This window comes from Mixophyes fleayi, chromosome 2, assembly GCF_038048845.1.
Source record: "Mixophyes fleayi isolate aMixFle1 chromosome 2, aMixFle1.hap1, whole genome shotgun sequence".
Classification (NCBI taxonomy): Eukaryota; Metazoa; Chordata; class Amphibia; order Anura; family Limnodynastidae; genus Mixophyes; species Mixophyes fleayi.
Window position 1 is genome coordinate 357,435,485 of NC_134403.1, and position 18,643 is coordinate 357,454,127.

The window sequence follows — 18,643 nt, forward strand, 5'->3', positions numbered from 1 at the left end:
CTGCATTTACGGCTTCAAGGCCTTTGGTCGAATCAGGAGTCTTCCATGTCTATAAACATTCTGGATTTGAAGGCCATGTTAATGGCCCTTTGGGGGGCCAAGACCATACTTCGGGATTTTCCAGTCAGGATACAATCTGACAATGCCACAGCAGTGGCGTATGTCAACAGACAGGGAAGAACCAGAAGTGCAGGTGTAATGGCAATGGCAGCGCAAATATTCGCCTGGGCGGAACAGAACGTGCCCACAATCTCTGCTGTATTCATCCCAGGCATCCAGAACTGGGAAGCAGATTATCTAAACCGCCATGCAGTCATGTCTGAGGAGTGGTCACTCCATCCGGAGGTATTCCAGTCACTGATCCGGAGATGGGGTCTCACGGACCTGGATCTCATGGCATCAAGGCACAACAGGAAGGTCCCAAGATTCTGCGCAAGGGCAAAGGACCCCATGGCAGTAGCCATCTATGTCATGCCCTGGGTCTTCCGGTTGGGATATCTGTTTCCCCCTATACCCATGACTCACTGCGTTCTCAGATGAGTAAGGCAAGGGGGACTCCCAGTGATACTGGTGGCTCCCCCCTGGCCAAGGAGAGTATGGTATGCAGACATTTCGATAGCGGTGGATCAAGGAGTACATCTTCCACTACGAGACAACCTCCTTCTCCAAGGACCATTCCGACACCAGGACTTGCCTCAGCTGACTTTAGCGGCATGGCTGTTGAAGCCAGCCTTTGGCTGTCTAGTGGATTCTCTCCTAGGGTCGTGAACACACTATTACGAGCTCGTAAGCCAGTCTCTGCTCATATCTACCACCACATCTGGCGTACATATATCAGATGGTGTGAAAATCGGCCTTGTCCTACATCGTCATTTCGTCTTTCCCGGTTCTTGCCATTCTTCCAGGATGGCCTGGATGCAGGTCTTAGGTTGGGCTCCTTAAAAGTGCAAATATCGGCCCTTTCAGTTTTCTTTCATCTTCGGTTGGCGGACATGCCGGATATTAAGACGTTTCTACAGGGAGTCTTGCATATCTAGCCTCCTTATGCCCCGCCGACAGCACCGTGGGAGCTCAACCTGGTACTCGATATGCTTAAAGGATCTCCCTTCTTGTCATGAGCCATATTTGGTTTTTCACGACAGAGCGGTTCTACGTACTATTCCTTTGTTCAGACCGAAGGTGATTTCAGCTTTTCACATGATCAAAGAAATTTGTGGTTCCAGTGTTTCAGGTGGGGGGCATCGTCTTCTGACCAGAATTCGATGGAAAGTTTAGATGTTGTCAGGGCTCTCCGAATTTATGTAAGGAGGACCTCCCACATTCGTCGCACAAATTCTTATTTGTCCTTTTTGATTCACATAAGAGGTTGGCCAGCCTCGAAGCAATCCATTGCAAGGTGGATTACTGCAACCATTGGGCAGGCTTACATCGGTGCTAACCGTCGTTTGCCAGGTAGACTTACTGCCCATTCCACCCGGTCCGTAGGGGGCATCTTGGGCAGCTAGAAATGGGTCTTCAGTGGACCAACTTTGCAGAGCAGCCACCTGGTCCTCGGTCCATACTTTTACAAAATTGTACCAATTCAATTTCTTTGCGTCCAAAGCCAATTTTGGCCTTAGTGCTCTACGTTCCGGGCTTTCAGAGCGGTCCCACCCTTAGGGGTGCTGCTTTAGAATGTCCCCATGTTAGCAGTGTCCCCCAGATAGGATGAAAGAGAAAAGAGGATTTTTATACTTGCGATAAATCCGTTTCTCTGATTCCATCTGGGGGACACTGCGTTCCCTCCCTTCTGCTCTTCTGCTGTATGTTCTTTGGTTGATAGGCCAATATTCCTTGGGGCTTTATAATTAAACTGAGGAGATGCAGGGGATTGTAGAGGGGAAGGGTCTGTCAGCAAGGATACATTAAACAAGTTAACTAGCTAAGTGTCAACTCCCTCGCTCCCCTCCACAACCCATAGTAACAGTGTCCCCAGACGGAATCGGAGAAACGGATTTATCGTAAGTATAAATATCCTCTTGCCTATTATGTAGAACAATCCCTGAAAAAACTAAATCTTTTGCCCTTGCATACAAGTGGTGATTGAGCTGGTTACCATTAAAACATTGGAGTTGGATGTAAGTTCTTCAATGTCCTGCCGTATTTTTAGAAAAGTCTATCCTACATCTGATCACTGATCAATTCAGCCAGAACACGTTTTTATGATCACAGAATTATCTTTGCTCTCGTTACCACTCTCATCAGTCAGCAGCAACTAACCACACACACACGCTCTCATCTAATTATTGTAATAAGGGCATCAAATCTTGAAAGTGTCAAAGGTAAAGGAGAACATAGCATAAATTGGGATACCCATTCATCACACGGACATGCATGACTAGATGCCTCTTAAGCTGTCGCATGTGCTGGGTTGCTTTGGATCTACAAACACGTTGATTTATAACCTTCTGCATCTAAAACGGACATATGGGCTAACAAGATTTCCTTGTGTGTGTCTCGTTTAATGTGGCGTTGTTCTCTGTATTTGCTGTGTTCATATTGCTTACTTTGTAATTATTCACCATTATAAGTGTATGTTTTACCTAAGTGCACTAATTTGCTGTAAATCTTATTTTCTCATTCATTCAATTTAGGGGACACTGCTCACCTTTGGGTATAGAGGGTGCTGTACTGGGAGTATGGGACTCAAAAAAAAATAACAGCTTGTCTGGCCTGCTCCGGACTTACAGAAATGCAACACAAAGCATTTTTTGTGAATTCATGCACTTTTACGCAGTTGCACTTGTTTTAGGGAAGAGTATGCATTTGTGGGTCAAGCGGGCGTGCAGAAGTTGGCACCAGGCATCAGAGGGTGGGATTGACAGGTTTGGGGTGTTCCTTGCTGTCTACGACTTAGATGCGAGAGGACACATTTACTGGGCTGTATGAGCTACCACAGATCAGGTCTCCTTCTATACTTCTAGTGGGACATGTTTTGCACCTTCTGTAGTAGAAATGGTTTTTTTTTGTGTGTGTCGATTAACACCTTCAATCTCACAGCTTCAAGGTCCTTCATTCTCATGATTAAATTAATTATAAATGAAGATAACCCGTATTTTACGAATAAAAGAGAAACTTTGTAAAGGAATAAAGGGTTTGGTAGTTTGGACTTGTCGGGTAGATTCACAGATGTAGGTGCAGATGTGTTTTTCTGGGAGCAGTTCCCAGTATAGTGGGTATTGACCTAGAATGTGTTAGGCCAGGGGTGGGCAAACCAGTCCTTAAGGGCCATATAACAGTTCATGTTTTTAGGATTTCTTTAATCATGCACAGCTGAGTTAATCTATTTGGCTGGGTCAGTAATTATCCCAGCTGTTTCTACAGACAGAAATCCTAAAAACATGAACTGTTATATGGCCCTTGAGGACTGGTTTGCCCACCCCTGTGTTAGGCGAACAAGGCGACACTCGACCATATAAAAAAAGCATTTTGCGTCTTCAACTTTTTGCTGTTAATTAATAACCCGACCCAGATTGTTTTTCTTGGAGTTCTATAAAACAAATTTTATATATATATAATTTATTTGTAAATAAAATTATTTATTTGTAAACTTCTGCTGTAAACATTTTTTATTTAGGATATTGAAAATGCATTTTATAGAATAAGTATTTGTTTGTTACTATTGAGTGCACTATACAAGTCTTCTGTTTTCCCCACAGAAATTGCCCAGGTTATTGCCCCCTATACAGCCACCGGCCCTGAACAGTTGACATTGGCTCCTGGACAACTGATTCTTATCAGGAAGAAGAACACTGGAGGCTGGTGGGAAGGAGAGCTACAGGTCCGTGCTTTTATTGACATGTACAATGTGCCTTCAATCGGTCTATTGGACCATAACTATATATAGAAGTGTCAAGGGAAATATATTTCTCTCTGCTCATCAGATGAATCTCTAGCAGCATATTGAGTCTACAGTAGCTGCTAACAGATAGCACTAGCTTCTATTTCATTGTTTAGCAAGGGCATATATTATTGTAAATATATGTTATAGTCATAGTAAAACCGGGGTATACATGTATATCACTAACTTCTATTTACAAACTGCCTCTAACGTTAGAGAAGGGTCTGAGCTTGGAGATCTTTCAACATTACTATTCAAACTACTATGTATCATAATATGGTGTGACACATACTAATAACATTCATATATGTGCGTGTGTGTGTATTAGTAATATTAGACCAACATTAATTTAAGGGTTAGTGGTATTTTGATTTATATTGCAGGAAACGTTTTGACTGTGGAAACAAAGCTGCAATACGCACGCTTTCCCCTAAACAATTATTCACCAACAAGATTATGCTGGACAGCGTGTCTTAGGTTCAGGGCTGCCACCTGAAATTGTGGCTTCCTAGTTTCCTAGTCATTTTTTTAATTATTCTCTATCCATCGTTTGCCTCCTAATCTCCCCCCCTCTCAATTCTCTACAGCAAATGGCGGCAGCTGTGGGACCCGGAGACCTTGGGAGTGGAGGTGGAAGCACTGCCAATAAGGGGGGCCCGTTGCTGCATCCTTAAGTACGCACCAAGGTCTCTCCCCATACCACCTCCCACATCTCAGGAGCAGCTGCTGCCTAGAAATAGCGCCCGTTACCTCCCTTTATTCACTGCAAAGGTGCCCTCCCCTAATAAATTTGTTTGGGCCCAGGGGTGGTGGGGCCCCACACTGATGTTGGGCCCCATACTAATGTGCTCCCAGTACCCCCCTGATGGCGGCCCTGCTTTGGTTTATTGATCCTGTCTCATCCTGAGAGATGATTGACTGATCACCTGCAAACAATCATCAGTTTCTACAGGACACGGCTGCTTTGTGTATACAGAGTGTGGATTACTGTAGATTATTACTGTTTTTATATCCGCTCTCTGTATAGGCTCGTGGGAAGAAGAGACAGATTGGATGGTTTCCTGCCAATTACGTTAAACTGTTAAGCCCTGGTACAAATAAAAGTACACCAACAGAGCCACCTAAGCCAGCAGTGTTACCACCAAGTAAGTATAATGCCATATTCTTTTGGTGCAAATCACGTTGATTATGTATTAGTTCTTGTATGTATGTTTGATATCTGTGTCGCTAAACATTGAGCTCTGCAACTTCCCTCACCATAATCTGCCAATACAACGCTATTATATTAAGCAGCAATCCCATAGACTTTTTTTTAACAGCATCTTATGTCATGTGACTGTGGTTACCCCGGTAGTCACAAACCTATAACAAACTGAAAGATGTTAATAACGCCTTGAAGAAAAAAGGGGGAAAAAACACCACCACCAGTACTTTTAAAGGCTTTAAAAAAAACTTACTATTTTAATGGGATTACTTTAAATTATTTTTTTCTTTTTTATAAGTTTAAGGTGAAGATAATACGAATAATAAATAATTCCCAAGGAGTAGGTCCAAACCAATGGGTGGCTTTAAAAGTGCTTATAAAACATCAGATCATGTTTCATGAGCAGAGCATTCAGTGATCTGATTGGGCATTGTCCTTCTTTAGCATGCCAGGTTATCGGGATGTACGATTACATCGCACAGAACGACGACGAGCTGGCTTTCTCCAAAGGTCAAGTCCTCAACGTGCTGAACAAAGAGGATCCAGACTGGTGGAAAGGGGAACTGAATGGCCAAGTGGGTCTCTTCCCCTCCAACTACGTCAAGCTGACCACAGATATGGACCCCAGCCAACAATGTAAGTAAATGGCAGGGCTTATTCAATGAACCTCTTTAATGACATGCAGCATTGCTGTGATTCTGCGGCTCTTTGCAGAAGTCAAAGCTTTGCCCACTGCTGCCTTACACCTGTCTCTATGAAGACCTTCCGCATTACCATATAAAGGGACTCTGTCCGGTCATTACAGCACCGAAATGACCGCAGTGCAGCTGTCCAATCACCAACCTTACACCCTACATCACGTGACCATTCACTGATTAAACTGGACTACTGTAGGAAACGTGGCAGATGTTATGCTTGGTTATTCTAATCATTATTTACATCATCTACTTCAAGATCTACTTTTTCAGTGGTAAATAAAATGTGTATTAAAAGACAAGTACATTTTTTGTGAGCATTTGAATTATGTAGTACTTTTTTGATTTGGCCAGTTAGAGACTTTATTTGTTTATTTGTAGAGACTTTAGTAGTAGCTGAAAGCCAGTGACTATCATCTTCACTGCAGTGCGATTAGTGGCAAAGAATTAAGGGTCTTGCATTACAAATGGAAGAGTTTAAGCATCTCAATAAAGATTTAAAGATTCTGCCTGTTTTTCTAATGAAATGAATGCCAAAGTTCTCTTCTGTTTCCTTTAGTTTATAGCGTAGTGTGTTAGGTACTTTAACTACTTTGTAGTATAAAACAGAAAAACAAATGCAAAAAATTGGTATCTTTAATTATGGATAACTAATTTAATTGGCAAGCATTTGTAAAATAAATACCTATTTTTAAAGATAAACTCCCCTTATTTTAATCCGATGAACCCCTGCCTATTAGAACCATTGGGGTTGTGTGCTTTGGCACCAAACTGTTTGGTATGTACCATCACCCACCTGACAACGCGCCCAGCCCAAGAGTCCCAAGACTTTTACAAGTTATTTTCCTGCGTTGTATCGTTGGAAATTAGGCTCGTTAGACATGTTGTGGGGACTATCCAATCAGATTCATCGACAACCCTACAATGAATGCAGTAAAGTGTAGCCTCAGAAGTTAGTGTCTTGGAACCCACACCGTGCTAAAGGTTGATGGGATTGGGGGTTCATATAAGGCAAAATTACAATGCATCTGTCGCCTAAACACAATGGAGGCAGCTCATTGATGTCTAGTTCCTACTGAATAGTTAGCCCCACATTCTCACACATATAGGTTCAGGCCACCAAGTGTTTGGTTATTACGGCATATAGTACATTAAAACTTGATACTTTCCCTTTAATTGCTAAAGTTTTGGCCATGCATTTATTTCTGGAATACCTAGTAATCCTTAGGTTAAAATGACGGATTGTTGGAGATTTGGGTGGGGTGGCATAAATATTTTTTTGGTCTAAAGTAATTAGTTTTCTTTAGTAGTCCTGTAATCCATATATATATATGCCACATCATTCCCTTTGTGTAGCATGCTACCCGTTTTGTTTTATTCGGTTTATTTTGCACCATACAGAGTCATTATTGTAGTGTACAGTGGTTTATTTTGTTTTTAGATTTTTTTAGTTTTTTTTTTTTCTTTTGGTTTTGCTTATGTGTTGTTTTCCTCCTTTTTCCAGGAATCATATGTTGTCCATCCCCCTACTCAGGCTTGAAAGTCCTCAAAGAGACCCACTATCCCCATATCACTGCCCAGAGGGATGATGGGAGATGCAGCCTTGATCATGTGACTTCCAGCATGATCATCTACTGCCTTCTGACTAGAAGACCGCTGCACCGAAATTTTTACCTCATTTTCCATTTAGATGCATGTGACCATTACGTTGTATCCGCAGATCCTGAAGCAAAATTGACACTGAGTACAGAGGATAGTGGGTCCTTTTGCGGCTTTCTCCATTACGACAAAATAAAATAAGTCACATTTTCATAAAACGTGCTTTTCAATTCGGCATTCTAGAACACGTGTTTAATCTTCGGAGAGGAAAAAGTCACAATAAATACCAGACTGAGCAGTTTCATTATTGTTTTTATGTTATTTTGCAAAAAGACCCACTATCAAGGAATGCTGCATGTACTATGAATATTGTGTCCATAAATATGAAATGTTTTTTTGTTCTTTCTTTTTCTATATTATTTTTTTTATTTTCATGTGTCCAGTGTTTTTAGTTTTATTTCTTTGTGTTTTTGTTTTGTTTTTTTAAATCGCACAAGAAAGGTGACCGTAAGGGTTCCTTGTAGTTAGATGTGCCCAGTTATATTGAAGGTATATACAGCTAACTTGTATTAGACAGTATTTGTGGAGAATTAATACATTTTATATACCGATATAAAAAAACAAACAAACAAAAAAAAGACAGTTTATCGTCACGTGCAATGGTTTCTCAGCCCAACATTTTCAATGGATGACAGTTTCCGGCATTGAATGTGTTAAAAGTGTCAGCCTATTTTGCACATTTTAGTTGATTACACGCAACTCTATTTTGTACTGTTATATATAACGTTTTATTTTATTTTTTTTCTACATTTACCAGGGATAAGTTGTCCAGTGTACTATACATATAGTGTTTCTCCACTTGTTCCAATTTACAAAATTAAGTTAAATTGTTTGTGGTCAGGAAGGAATGTCACCCCTGCACACCCTGTGAGTGAAAGGGGTTCATTCGCTATTCACGTACGATCGAGACAAAGAATGTATACAATATTTTAACCTGGAATTAATTGCAATGTTTACATATTTTGTATTATTCTTGTTTTAACTAGACTGTGGAATTTGTCTTTTTTTTTTTTTTTTTTTAGAAGCTTACAATGTTATATTGTCCTGTACACCTCATTAACTATTTGAACACTAGCGTCTGCTTTAACGCCTCGTCTAGAGATGGGGGGGGGAGAAAGGAAAATGGAATGTAGTGGTTTGTACTGATGGCTGTAGCGGTTTTCTTTTCATTATGTATTTGATCCCCTTTTCCTACCATTGCTCAAAATGTTACAAAACGCCCCTCAACCATTTACTTGGCGTAACTGAAGCTCCCTCTTCAACCACACTTCAGTATTTTCATGGATATGAATGTAAAATATATATAAATATATAAAAAAAACTACAGCTTTAACAACTGTAACACAGCCTTTACAATCAACTACATGTATAGATAATTAAATCCTTCTTATAAAAGATGAACTTCACTGTGTGTGTTTTGCTTTAGAGTTGTCCTTGTTTGTTATTTTGGAAAAAGTCAGTTTTTAGTGTGAGTGTTGTGTAATTATTCTCCTTGCAGAATCCCTTTTAGAAATGGTTTTTTTTCTAACCCATACTGCCATGTGGCACCATTCAGTAAATACACTTTGATACACAATCATTAGCATTGCTGCCCTCACAAGGCGCACACTTGGGTTTCCTGTGGGTGCTCCGTTTATTCCCCACAGAGGTCCGAAAACATTCTGCTGGGTTAACTGGACTTAGCTGAAAATTGACCTCAGTGAGAATTTAGATTATAAGCTCCTTTTGGGCCAGGGATTCAAGTGAATGATTAAACATTTTCTGTAAAGCAACATATAATATGTTTGGCGCTATATAAATAATACAGTAGTCCTGTCGCTGATATAAACGGTAGCTGATTTTTGGTGAGCTTGCAAAATGACCCATAAGCTGTTACCTACATTTCTAAAAGTGATATTGGTAATGGGTTCGGTTATTTGGAACCACTTTATCCAAAAAGTTAATGGAAATTAGAAGGGGAGAAAATTAATATTTTCTGCTTTTCAGTTGTTGGTTTTTTTTTGGGCTATTTCATGCCAAGTTTCTACCTACAGTCCCTGTGAGGAGCAATTTAAAGTGTCATTAGGAGATGAAAGACGTGGAATCATTTAAGGCAGGCCTGTCCAACCTACGGCCCTCCAGGTGTTGTGAAACTACAAACCCCAGCATGCTTTGCTGGTAGACAACCAGTTGATAGCTGGAAGGGCATGCTGGGACTTGTAGTTTCACAACATCTGGAGGGCTGCAGGTTGGACAGGCCTGATTTAAGGTGTCTTGTATGTTATAGCCATTGTGCTCCAATTTACAGACAAATCCGAAGTAGTTTTGGAGATATTTGGCCACATTGTGCTACGTCTGTAGTACGAACTAAAATGAAAACCGAAAATTAATACTTAATAAAACGGCATGTAAGAGGCTTCTATTTGCATATGCTGAAATGGTAAAACACATTTTAAGATTGTTCTTCCAAATTCCACTGCAAAGTAATGGACCTGGGTTTTAGATAACACTTAGTAACACTTTGGAGACAAGCACTGGGCCTCATACTAGAAAAATCATCCATTTGGACTTCTGGAAGGCTCAAAATGAGGGCGTAAAGAATAACTTACTGATTTACTGCAGTCTATTTTAAAAAAATAATAATAAACTGCAATCTACAAAATCTATGAACTTCTGAATTGAATGAGTTTTGATCATTGGATTAGCGTTTTACCAGTTACCAGCTTGTTTGGCATTATTACAATATCAGCTTTTTTTGTAAGTTCTAAAACCACATTCTTCTGTTTTATCTCACAGAATTGTGGCTAAAGAAAAATAGAAAATTATAGTTACCGTTAATTCCTTTTCCTCTAAATACTCCATGTTGACTATTACAATAGGTAACATCCGGTTAGATTAAGTAGAGACAGGTTAAATAGAAATGCAGACAGACAGTATATATAATGCAGCGTCTCCTCTTCATCTACGTCTTTGAGTCGACTTCCCAATCTGTCTCTGAAAAGCATAAACCTAACGAGCATGGCTGGAAAACAGATGCTATTCAGTGTGTTGAGAAACTGGGATTAACAGTAAATATAATTCACTGGCATTTGTTAAAATGGGATGCATCCCAGCAATACAGGGAGGGCTACAAAAGAGCAGATTCGCCACGTATGCTGCAAATAATTTATTCAATGGCTTTGTTGAGAATGTCTCCCAAACTGAGAGGCAATAGATGACAAGATATCCAGATGATAATGACTAGCAAAGATATGGATAGGTGTCCATCCAGCTGCTTTGCAGACCTGCTGTCACTGAAGCCTGAGACCACCTTGTCCAAGACGTTGCCACTGCTCATGTTTAGTGGACCCTCAGGATCTCTGGAACTTTATGCACATTTCTCTTGTATTCCTGTATAATAATTTCTCTCATCCACCTGGAAATGGCTTGTTTAGTAGGATACCTTTTCTTGGACCCTGTATGAATCATGAAAAGCTGTTCTGTGCTTTTAAATCCTTCCGTCCTGGATAAATAAATGTTAATTGCTCTGACCAAGTTCAACGCGTGTAGCTTTCTTTCCTTTTCATCACTAGGTAGTGGACAAAAGGCTGGCAGCCTGACTTCCTGATGATATAGTTCCATCGTTCAGCGTAGATATTCAGAAAGGGGTTCCTTACACCACACTACCTGTAATTCTCCCATTCAACTTACAGAAGTAATTGCAGTAGCACCGCTATTAGTGTCCTGTGTCTTAGAGAAACCTCATGCAGTGGTTCAAAATGGTCAGACATCAGTGTGTTGAGCACTAAATTGGTGTCCCACAGAACCACAAACAACCTAATAGAGGGATAGGATCCTCTTCACTGCTGGGAAGAACCAATTCCTCTAAATCTATTTTGGTATTCGAATACTTAGGGTAGATCAGGCCAGATCCATCCTGACGGAAGCCAATGATATGTCTGATAGTTGCTGTAGTTGGATTGAACTTTCATGTGATAAAAGGTTTACAAATTCGATGATCGATTATTGCAGAGTTCTTGTAAAACTATCTTAATCCATGGTTCTGAGACTTTCCCTGTGAGCATCTTCTACTCAACCTCCATGTCATCAAAGCTAGTCGCTCTAGATTTAGAAGAAAAACTGGGCATTGGTGCAGGAGATCTTACCTAAGCGGAAGGCCCCATTCTTCTGTCAGAGATACCTTGTTTTTGTATGGTGTTCATCTGGACCCCCAAAACTCTTTGTTGTGATGGGTCACTTTTTGTCCTGGTTATAATCCAGCCATGTCCCTGCAGTAAAGTTATTGCTTGAGATGTTCTATGAACTCCTTTCTCTTTTGAGCTCCCTACCACAAGGATTTTGTCCAAATAGGGCCATATCATGTCACCTTGCTTTCTTAATTCTGCTACCAAAGTGATTCGTACCTTGATAATAGTTGTTCTCGGAGATGTTGCAAGGTCGTAGGGCAGACGGGTGAACTGAAGGTGGTGACTATTGACCTAGAACCTGAGGAATTTCCTGTGAAAATAGGAATTCGGCAGATGTTAAAAAATTAATTTTGCTGATAGCAGTGAGGATAACATTCACAAATTTAATACGAAAGTGTTTGACGTGGTCAAATCCGTTGAGCCTTCAAGTTGAGGATAGTGCAAAAGGCTTGTGATGATTTTCTGACAAGGAAGAGTTTATTAAAAACCTGTGTCCATATCGCCTAAAGGAACAAATTAAATTGCCTGAGGTTCTATTTAACTTTGTTGGCTTCCCTGTAAGGCTTCCAAATCTGATAGGGTTGATGGAGTCCTGGGGGTACTTTTAGGCAAAACAATGCCTTTAAAGCTATTCCTGCTTCAAATTTTCACTGCAAACTCGCCGAATAGCGGGGAGTTTAAAAAATCGAAAGTTAATACATTTATCCCCTGGATTGGACCAAGAAGTGCCCTCTAGGCTACTGATGGAACTCAATCTTGTATCCATTTATTATAATGTCCAAAACTAAGGAGTGGGTCCTTATATCTGCAAATTGTGCCATTCTGTCCCCTAATGGTTTTAATGGACACTGATCCTGGCATTATTCATTGCGAAGTTCTGTGATTTGTCCTCCCTTCTTTACGTTTGAATGCCCAAAGTGCTCTTTGAATGTAGTAGGAATATTCTGTCGTATGTCTTCCTGGCTTTTAACTTCTCACTTCTTTGAAGTGTTGACAAGACAGGGAAGAGTAGCGTTATTTTACCCGTCGATCCTGTGGCAAACTGTTAGATTTACCCTTCAGAACACTTCTTTTACAACTGGGATATTGGCTAGACTATTTTTTGACTGTCTGCCCAAGGGCACAGCCAGAACTTTCTCTTGGCCACCGATGCTGATGCCATCAACATTGCTGAAAAAGCAATGGTGCCCGAAGATGCTTCACACACACATTATATGCCTCTATGCATAGCCTCAATCTTATCAACATGTATTGCTCACTTTCTCTAGACATCTGTATAGAATGTTTCTCCCCACAGTCTAAGTGTGTTCGCCACTGAGGTCCTGCCTATGCCTTACTTCAATGTGATTCCAGATGAAATATGTGTCTTTTTAAATCTTTCTAACCATGAGGGTCCTTATCTTCAAGATAGATTGTAGCTCTGGCCGACATACTAGCTACAGTTGCATCCACTTTTGCAACAAAAAGCCACTTATGTGCTTCTTCATCTCTGAACAGATAAATATTTTCTAATCTCTTAGAGTTAGACTGATACTTTTCCACCTGCATCAGTTCCTTATGAATAATGTACACAACCTAATGTAGCAGTAAAACTTTACACTTTTTACTGCGATCCTCAAAAATGAATTCTAAGACGCTGTAACTTTAACGTCTTCATCCCTACCCATAGGCTTGTATATGTACTTGAGCAAAATGTCCACATTATCAAGATTAAACATCCTAGGTGTTACTTTAATCTCCCCCCCTATTAATTACTGGAGTATTCTAAATTCCCTTCTACAAAATCCATACTTGTGTGAGACCTTGCTCTTTTTTTTTATGTTTTACAAAGCAGACAGATCCTCTTTAGTCACGAAGTACAAAGGGTCCTTTCAGATTCGGTTGTTGAACATTTATCACAGACTCTACAAACACTATGCTGTTGTACTTTGCTTTACTAACCGCTATAACTATAACTAATTTAAGCAAAGCACCTGTAACTTAGGAACTTACCTAGAGTGGGTGGTCTTCTGCTGTTTGGGCTTGGACTCCAGCTCCATTCTACTGCAGAACTCCAGCTGCTGTACAGTTAAAATGAAGATGGTAATCCTTTCTCCTCTAGCATAGGGAGTCGTTCTTGGTCCTCCTTCTTAGTGCCCTGTAACCTATGACCTATAACTTAGAATGTGCACCGCCTATGTCCATGATCTAGTGCAAGATTTCAACTACTACTCTGGTGTTATGCTCCTGGAAGTAGTAGACTTGTGTTCCATGCGTAGCCATCTCATTCCTTAGTTTTTACCATGGATGGTGCATCGCTGGGGCTACAAAGAAGGTAAGCTCCCCCCCGTACTACAGAAAATAACAAAACACTACCTGACCTACCAATAATAGAGGCAGGAAAAGACCTATAGGAAGAGGAGGAGCTGCATTATATACTATCTGAGGGCATTTCTGTTTAACCTGTCTCTATCTAATCTAGATGGGAGCTGACCCATTGTAATGGCTGCCATGGAGGATTGAAAAGCATATTGTAGTTCTTTGTTCCCCAAGGACAGCTATGGGAATAAATTTAGTTTACAGTACTAAAATCCAGCTTGCTGATGACCGGTTCTTGAACAAGAAATGGAACTGGCTATGACAATTCCATGGTATCAATTAGTAGGAACACCTGGTTGTTGTTGCTAATTTTGGCCATGTATTGAGCCTACTATAGAGTGCTGTTTAGTAGGCCAAAACCTTGTGCTAAAATTGTATTAAAACCCTGTTCACTTAAATCGCTGGTGGGTAGGCCCAATCCTCATCCTAATTTAGTATTACCTGGCTAATATTTGGGAGCAGGGTTTGTAGGAAGGTTGAGGAAGGACAAGGTTTTAGAGGAGTGATTACAGTGAGAGAGTTTGGGGAGGCTGAGGTCTAAGGAGCTCTGGTGTTCTGCGATTTGAAGATGGGTATGTTTGGCTCAGGTCTGTTTACAGCCAAAGCTTTGCTATGATATAGTAGGTCTTTTGTACAATGCTGTAGTAGAGTATATAGTCTGTCAGTTGGCATCAGCAGCAACTAATTGCAGTTCTCTACCTTTTTTTGCAAGGATGTGAATTACAGGTACTCCATCCTTGCAAGTTTTCTTAATTAGCTGTGTTTACAACAGGTGAATATACACACCGATCAACCACCAGATTAAAACCACCTGCCTAATATTGTGTGGGTCCCCCTCGCTGCCAAAATAGCTCTGACCCGTCGAGATATGGACTCCACAAAGATGTCCTGTAGTGTTTGGCACCAAGACGTTTGCAGCAGATCCTTTAAGTCCTGTAAGTTACGAGGTGGGACCTCCATGGCTCCGACTTGTTTTTCTAGCACATCCCACAGATGCTCGATCGGATTGAGATCTGGGGAATTTGAAGGCCAAATCAACACCTTGAACTCTTTGTCATGTTCCTCAAACCATTCCTGAACAATTTTTGCAGTGTGGCAGGGCACATTATACTGCTGAAAGAGGCCACTGCTGTCAGGGAATACCATTGCTTTGAAGGTATGACTGCGACAATGTTTAGGTAGGTGGTACGTGTCAATGTAACATTCACATGAATACCAGGACCTAACATTTCTCGGCCGCACATTGCCCAGAGCATCACATTGCCTCCACCAGATGTCTTATTCCCATAGTGCATCCTGGTGCCATCTCTTCCCCAGGTAAATGACACCCGGCTGCACACATAATGTAAAAGAAAGTGGGATTCGTCAGAATAGACAACCTTCTTCCATTGGTCCATGGTCCAGTTCTGGCGCTCATGTGCCCATTGTAGACACTTTTGGCGGTGAACAGGAGGTCAGCATGGGCACTCTGACTGATATGCGACTTTGCACCCCCATACGCAGCAATCTGCGATGCACTGTGTGTTCCGACACCTTTCTATCATAGCCAGTATTAACTTTGTCAGCAATTTGTGCTACAATAGCTCTTCTGTGGGATTGGACCAGACAGACAAGCCTTTGCTCCCCACGAAAATCGTTGAGCCTTGGGCGCTCATGACCTTGTTGCCAGTTCACCGGTTGTCCTTCTTTGGACAATTTTTGGTAGGTACTAACCATTGCACAGTGGAAACACCCCACAAGGCCTGCCATTTTGGAGATGCTCTGACCCACTCTACTAGCCATCACAGTTTGGACCTTGTTGAAGTCGCTCAGATCCTTACGCTTGTCTGTTTTTCCTGTTTCCAGCTCACAATTTTCAAGAGCTGACTGTTCACTTGCTGCCTAATATATCCCACCCCTTGGCAGGTGCCATTGTAACAAGATAATGTTATTCACTTCACTTGTCTGTGGTTTTAAAGTTGTGACTGATCAGTGTATATGTTTGTTTTATGTTGACTATCTGTGTAGGCTGGGAGTAGACTCTTGACTGCCTCTCGTTTGCCTACTATGTAAGTTACTGCAATACTATTACAGTCTTCTCTTGCATCGCACCTATACACTGGCAAAGAAAATTGGGTTAATTATTTAGTAATACGATTCTTTACGAAGACTTCTTGCCCTCGGCTTTAAGAGCTTGAAACTCTTTTTTACTCCACCACGACCATTTTGCTACCTGTGGAATTAGTTTGCAACCCACCAAATGTAAAACTTGTAGATCATACATGGTGCGTGACTTTACAGCTTTATGTGATTACACAACGCTGTGAATCACCACATAAAGCTGTAAAGCCACGCACAAATTATTTTGAAGCCAGCATTGGTAATCCATCATCCCAGGCTGTACCACTGCTATGTCTCCATGCTGTAATGCAATTTATTTATAATATTGAAGTTATATCTAGTAGTTAATGAAAGCCATTGCCAAAAACACCACCAGAGCAGTTCCATGAGATGCACTGAAAGCCTTAAGCTTGGTTGTATCCCTTCTCTGACCCAGTGTACAGAAGTGAGCACGCACTGTTGCTTTGCTGATAAATATGATGGATTCCTCACTAGTGCAGTAATGACCACAACACTCCAACCTAGGTGAGACCTTAATATACAACAGCACCTACTGGTGTTCTCAAAACTCCACCACTCTGGTTTGTAAGTCCCATAATCAATTAACAGTATAAACTGTCTGTTGCATTGTGCATATGGGATACATTGACTGCGATTTATGTCATTTCGGTTTAGCCATTGTTGGATTTGGGTATTGTTAGAAGTACCAGGTTTACATGATTTTTTTTGCAGTTGTCTAATTTTTTATTATTAATAATAATGGCGACTGCATTGTCTTATTATGGATGGTTTTGGGATACATTAATAGCATTTATGCCCATAATTCATCAACCTATAAGCATACACTTGCCAACCTTCCCGGAATGTTTGGGACACGCGTATTTCGGGTGGTTCCCCCAGACCCCCAGGAGAGCAGGATCCCGCCCATCGCCACTTTCTAGTGAAGTGGTAGCATCTGGGGCCTCAATTAAGTGTTTTGTGGTGAATCGCGTCATTTTGGCCCTGTGGCGTGATGCCGCAATCACAGCGCTAAGGGAGTGACCATTATGACACAGTATGTTGCTCCTCCCCTCTTGCCACTTGACTTCCCATCCGGGATGCCTATAATTAATGACAATTTATGTAAATGCTCGAGTTAATACCTGTAGAAATTGTGAGTTCTGATGTCATTATGTCAGTCTTCATTAGGAAAACTTGTGCATTATAATAACCACCCCATGCTGTAAATTATTGCAGATATTAGAAGTCTCATCACATTTCTGACCTGTACAAAAATCACTCTTCTGGCACCTCTAATAATTTCCAGTAATGGTACAGTATCCCTTACTTGTTTCCATATTCATGGTGAATGAGGAGTTCACAGACATTATTTTGTGTTTTTTTTGTCACTCTGAGCGGTATTGAACCAATAAAATTTTAAATACAACTTACAATGTTTTGGTTTTCATTTTTTAATGTGCTATACTCTTGTGAGCTGCTAATGTACTACCATATTATGATCATTATGCACTTCTCTCCACTTAGACTGAATAGCCGCAGCCTGTGTTTTATACACTGAAATGTTGTTTTGAATTTCAGGTATTGTACTACTGGCCTGTTGTTTTTGACGCGCTAAAGTATTTATTCCAAATGTATCGCCAATCCTGGACGTGATTTCAAATAATTTTAAATATGTAAATCTATTGCTATAAATTGGCCTGATTTGTAGGATTAATACCTACAATCCTATGAAAAAGCTTGGAACCCCTATCTTTTCAATAATTAAGGTGCAATCAGCACCACAAAGAGAAATCCTAGTGGCAACTGTATGGGTAGTATATAAAGCGTACATCATCCAGTCTTGTGGCTATTATGTGTAGCAGACCTCCACTATGATGGCTACTGCAGACCTGTAAAGTCTCATGAATTTAACCTCCAGTTTCCAGTCTCCCAATTTCATGGTTTTCCAGAGTTCAGGAGACTTGAGGGCAAATTCCTCCCACCCATTGCTGATGTCATACTGGGAGCTCCAAGCAATCTGATTGGTGAATGGCCAGTGTTATCTACCAATCATAGTATCAGAATCTGTCTAGCGAGTTTGACCACTTCCCACCACAGCCAAAGCATCATGTCATAGAGAGCCAGGAGCAGTACGTAAACCATTGGTGTCTGCATTTAATTGGCACCAGAGATTTTGGAGGAGGCCATCTGTGTTGGTAAAAGAAAAAAGCATGACTACTTATTTTTATTTATATTTCTCTTTCATCCATCTGGGGGACACTCCTTAACCATGGGGTTGAGTCGGGGGAGGAGTCTGGCACCCAAAGAGTTAACTTTTTTCAGCTGACAGCATATCACCCCCGCCAATTCCCACATACCTCAGTTTGAATTGGGTGCCCTTGGAAGAAGGTTGCACCTGAAGAGCTCCAAGAGACACAATGAACAGGGTTCACTGGTTATAGGTTTTTCCTTTTCTTTTGCAGTTTTTTTCTTTTGACAGTGGCGAGAGGCTCCGTGCAAACGGAGCTGACTCGTGGGAGAAGCGCCTGTCGGGGGGGGCGGCCCCGCTGACAGAGAGGTAAGAAGCGCTTTTCACAGCGGG

General features: G+C 41.1%; 1 protein-coding gene across 7 annotated transcripts in view; it reads left to right on the forward strand.

Annotated features, from left to right (window-relative positions):
- The window catches only part of ITSN1 (intersectin 1), a 108,272-nt gene that overhangs the window by 70,847 nt on the left and 18,782 nt on the right, over positions 1-18,643 (forward strand). For all 7 annotated transcript variants that reach the window (XM_075197208.1, XM_075197207.1, XM_075197210.1 and 4 more), the window contains 3 exons: positions 3,699-3,820; positions 4,908-5,025; positions 5,529-5,720. In XM_075197208.1, the coding sequence (XP_075053309.1) occupies positions 3,699-3,820; positions 4,908-5,025; positions 5,529-5,720 (432 nt within the window). The remainder of the gene's footprint in view (positions 1-3,698; positions 3,821-4,907; positions 5,026-5,528; positions 5,721-18,643) is intronic.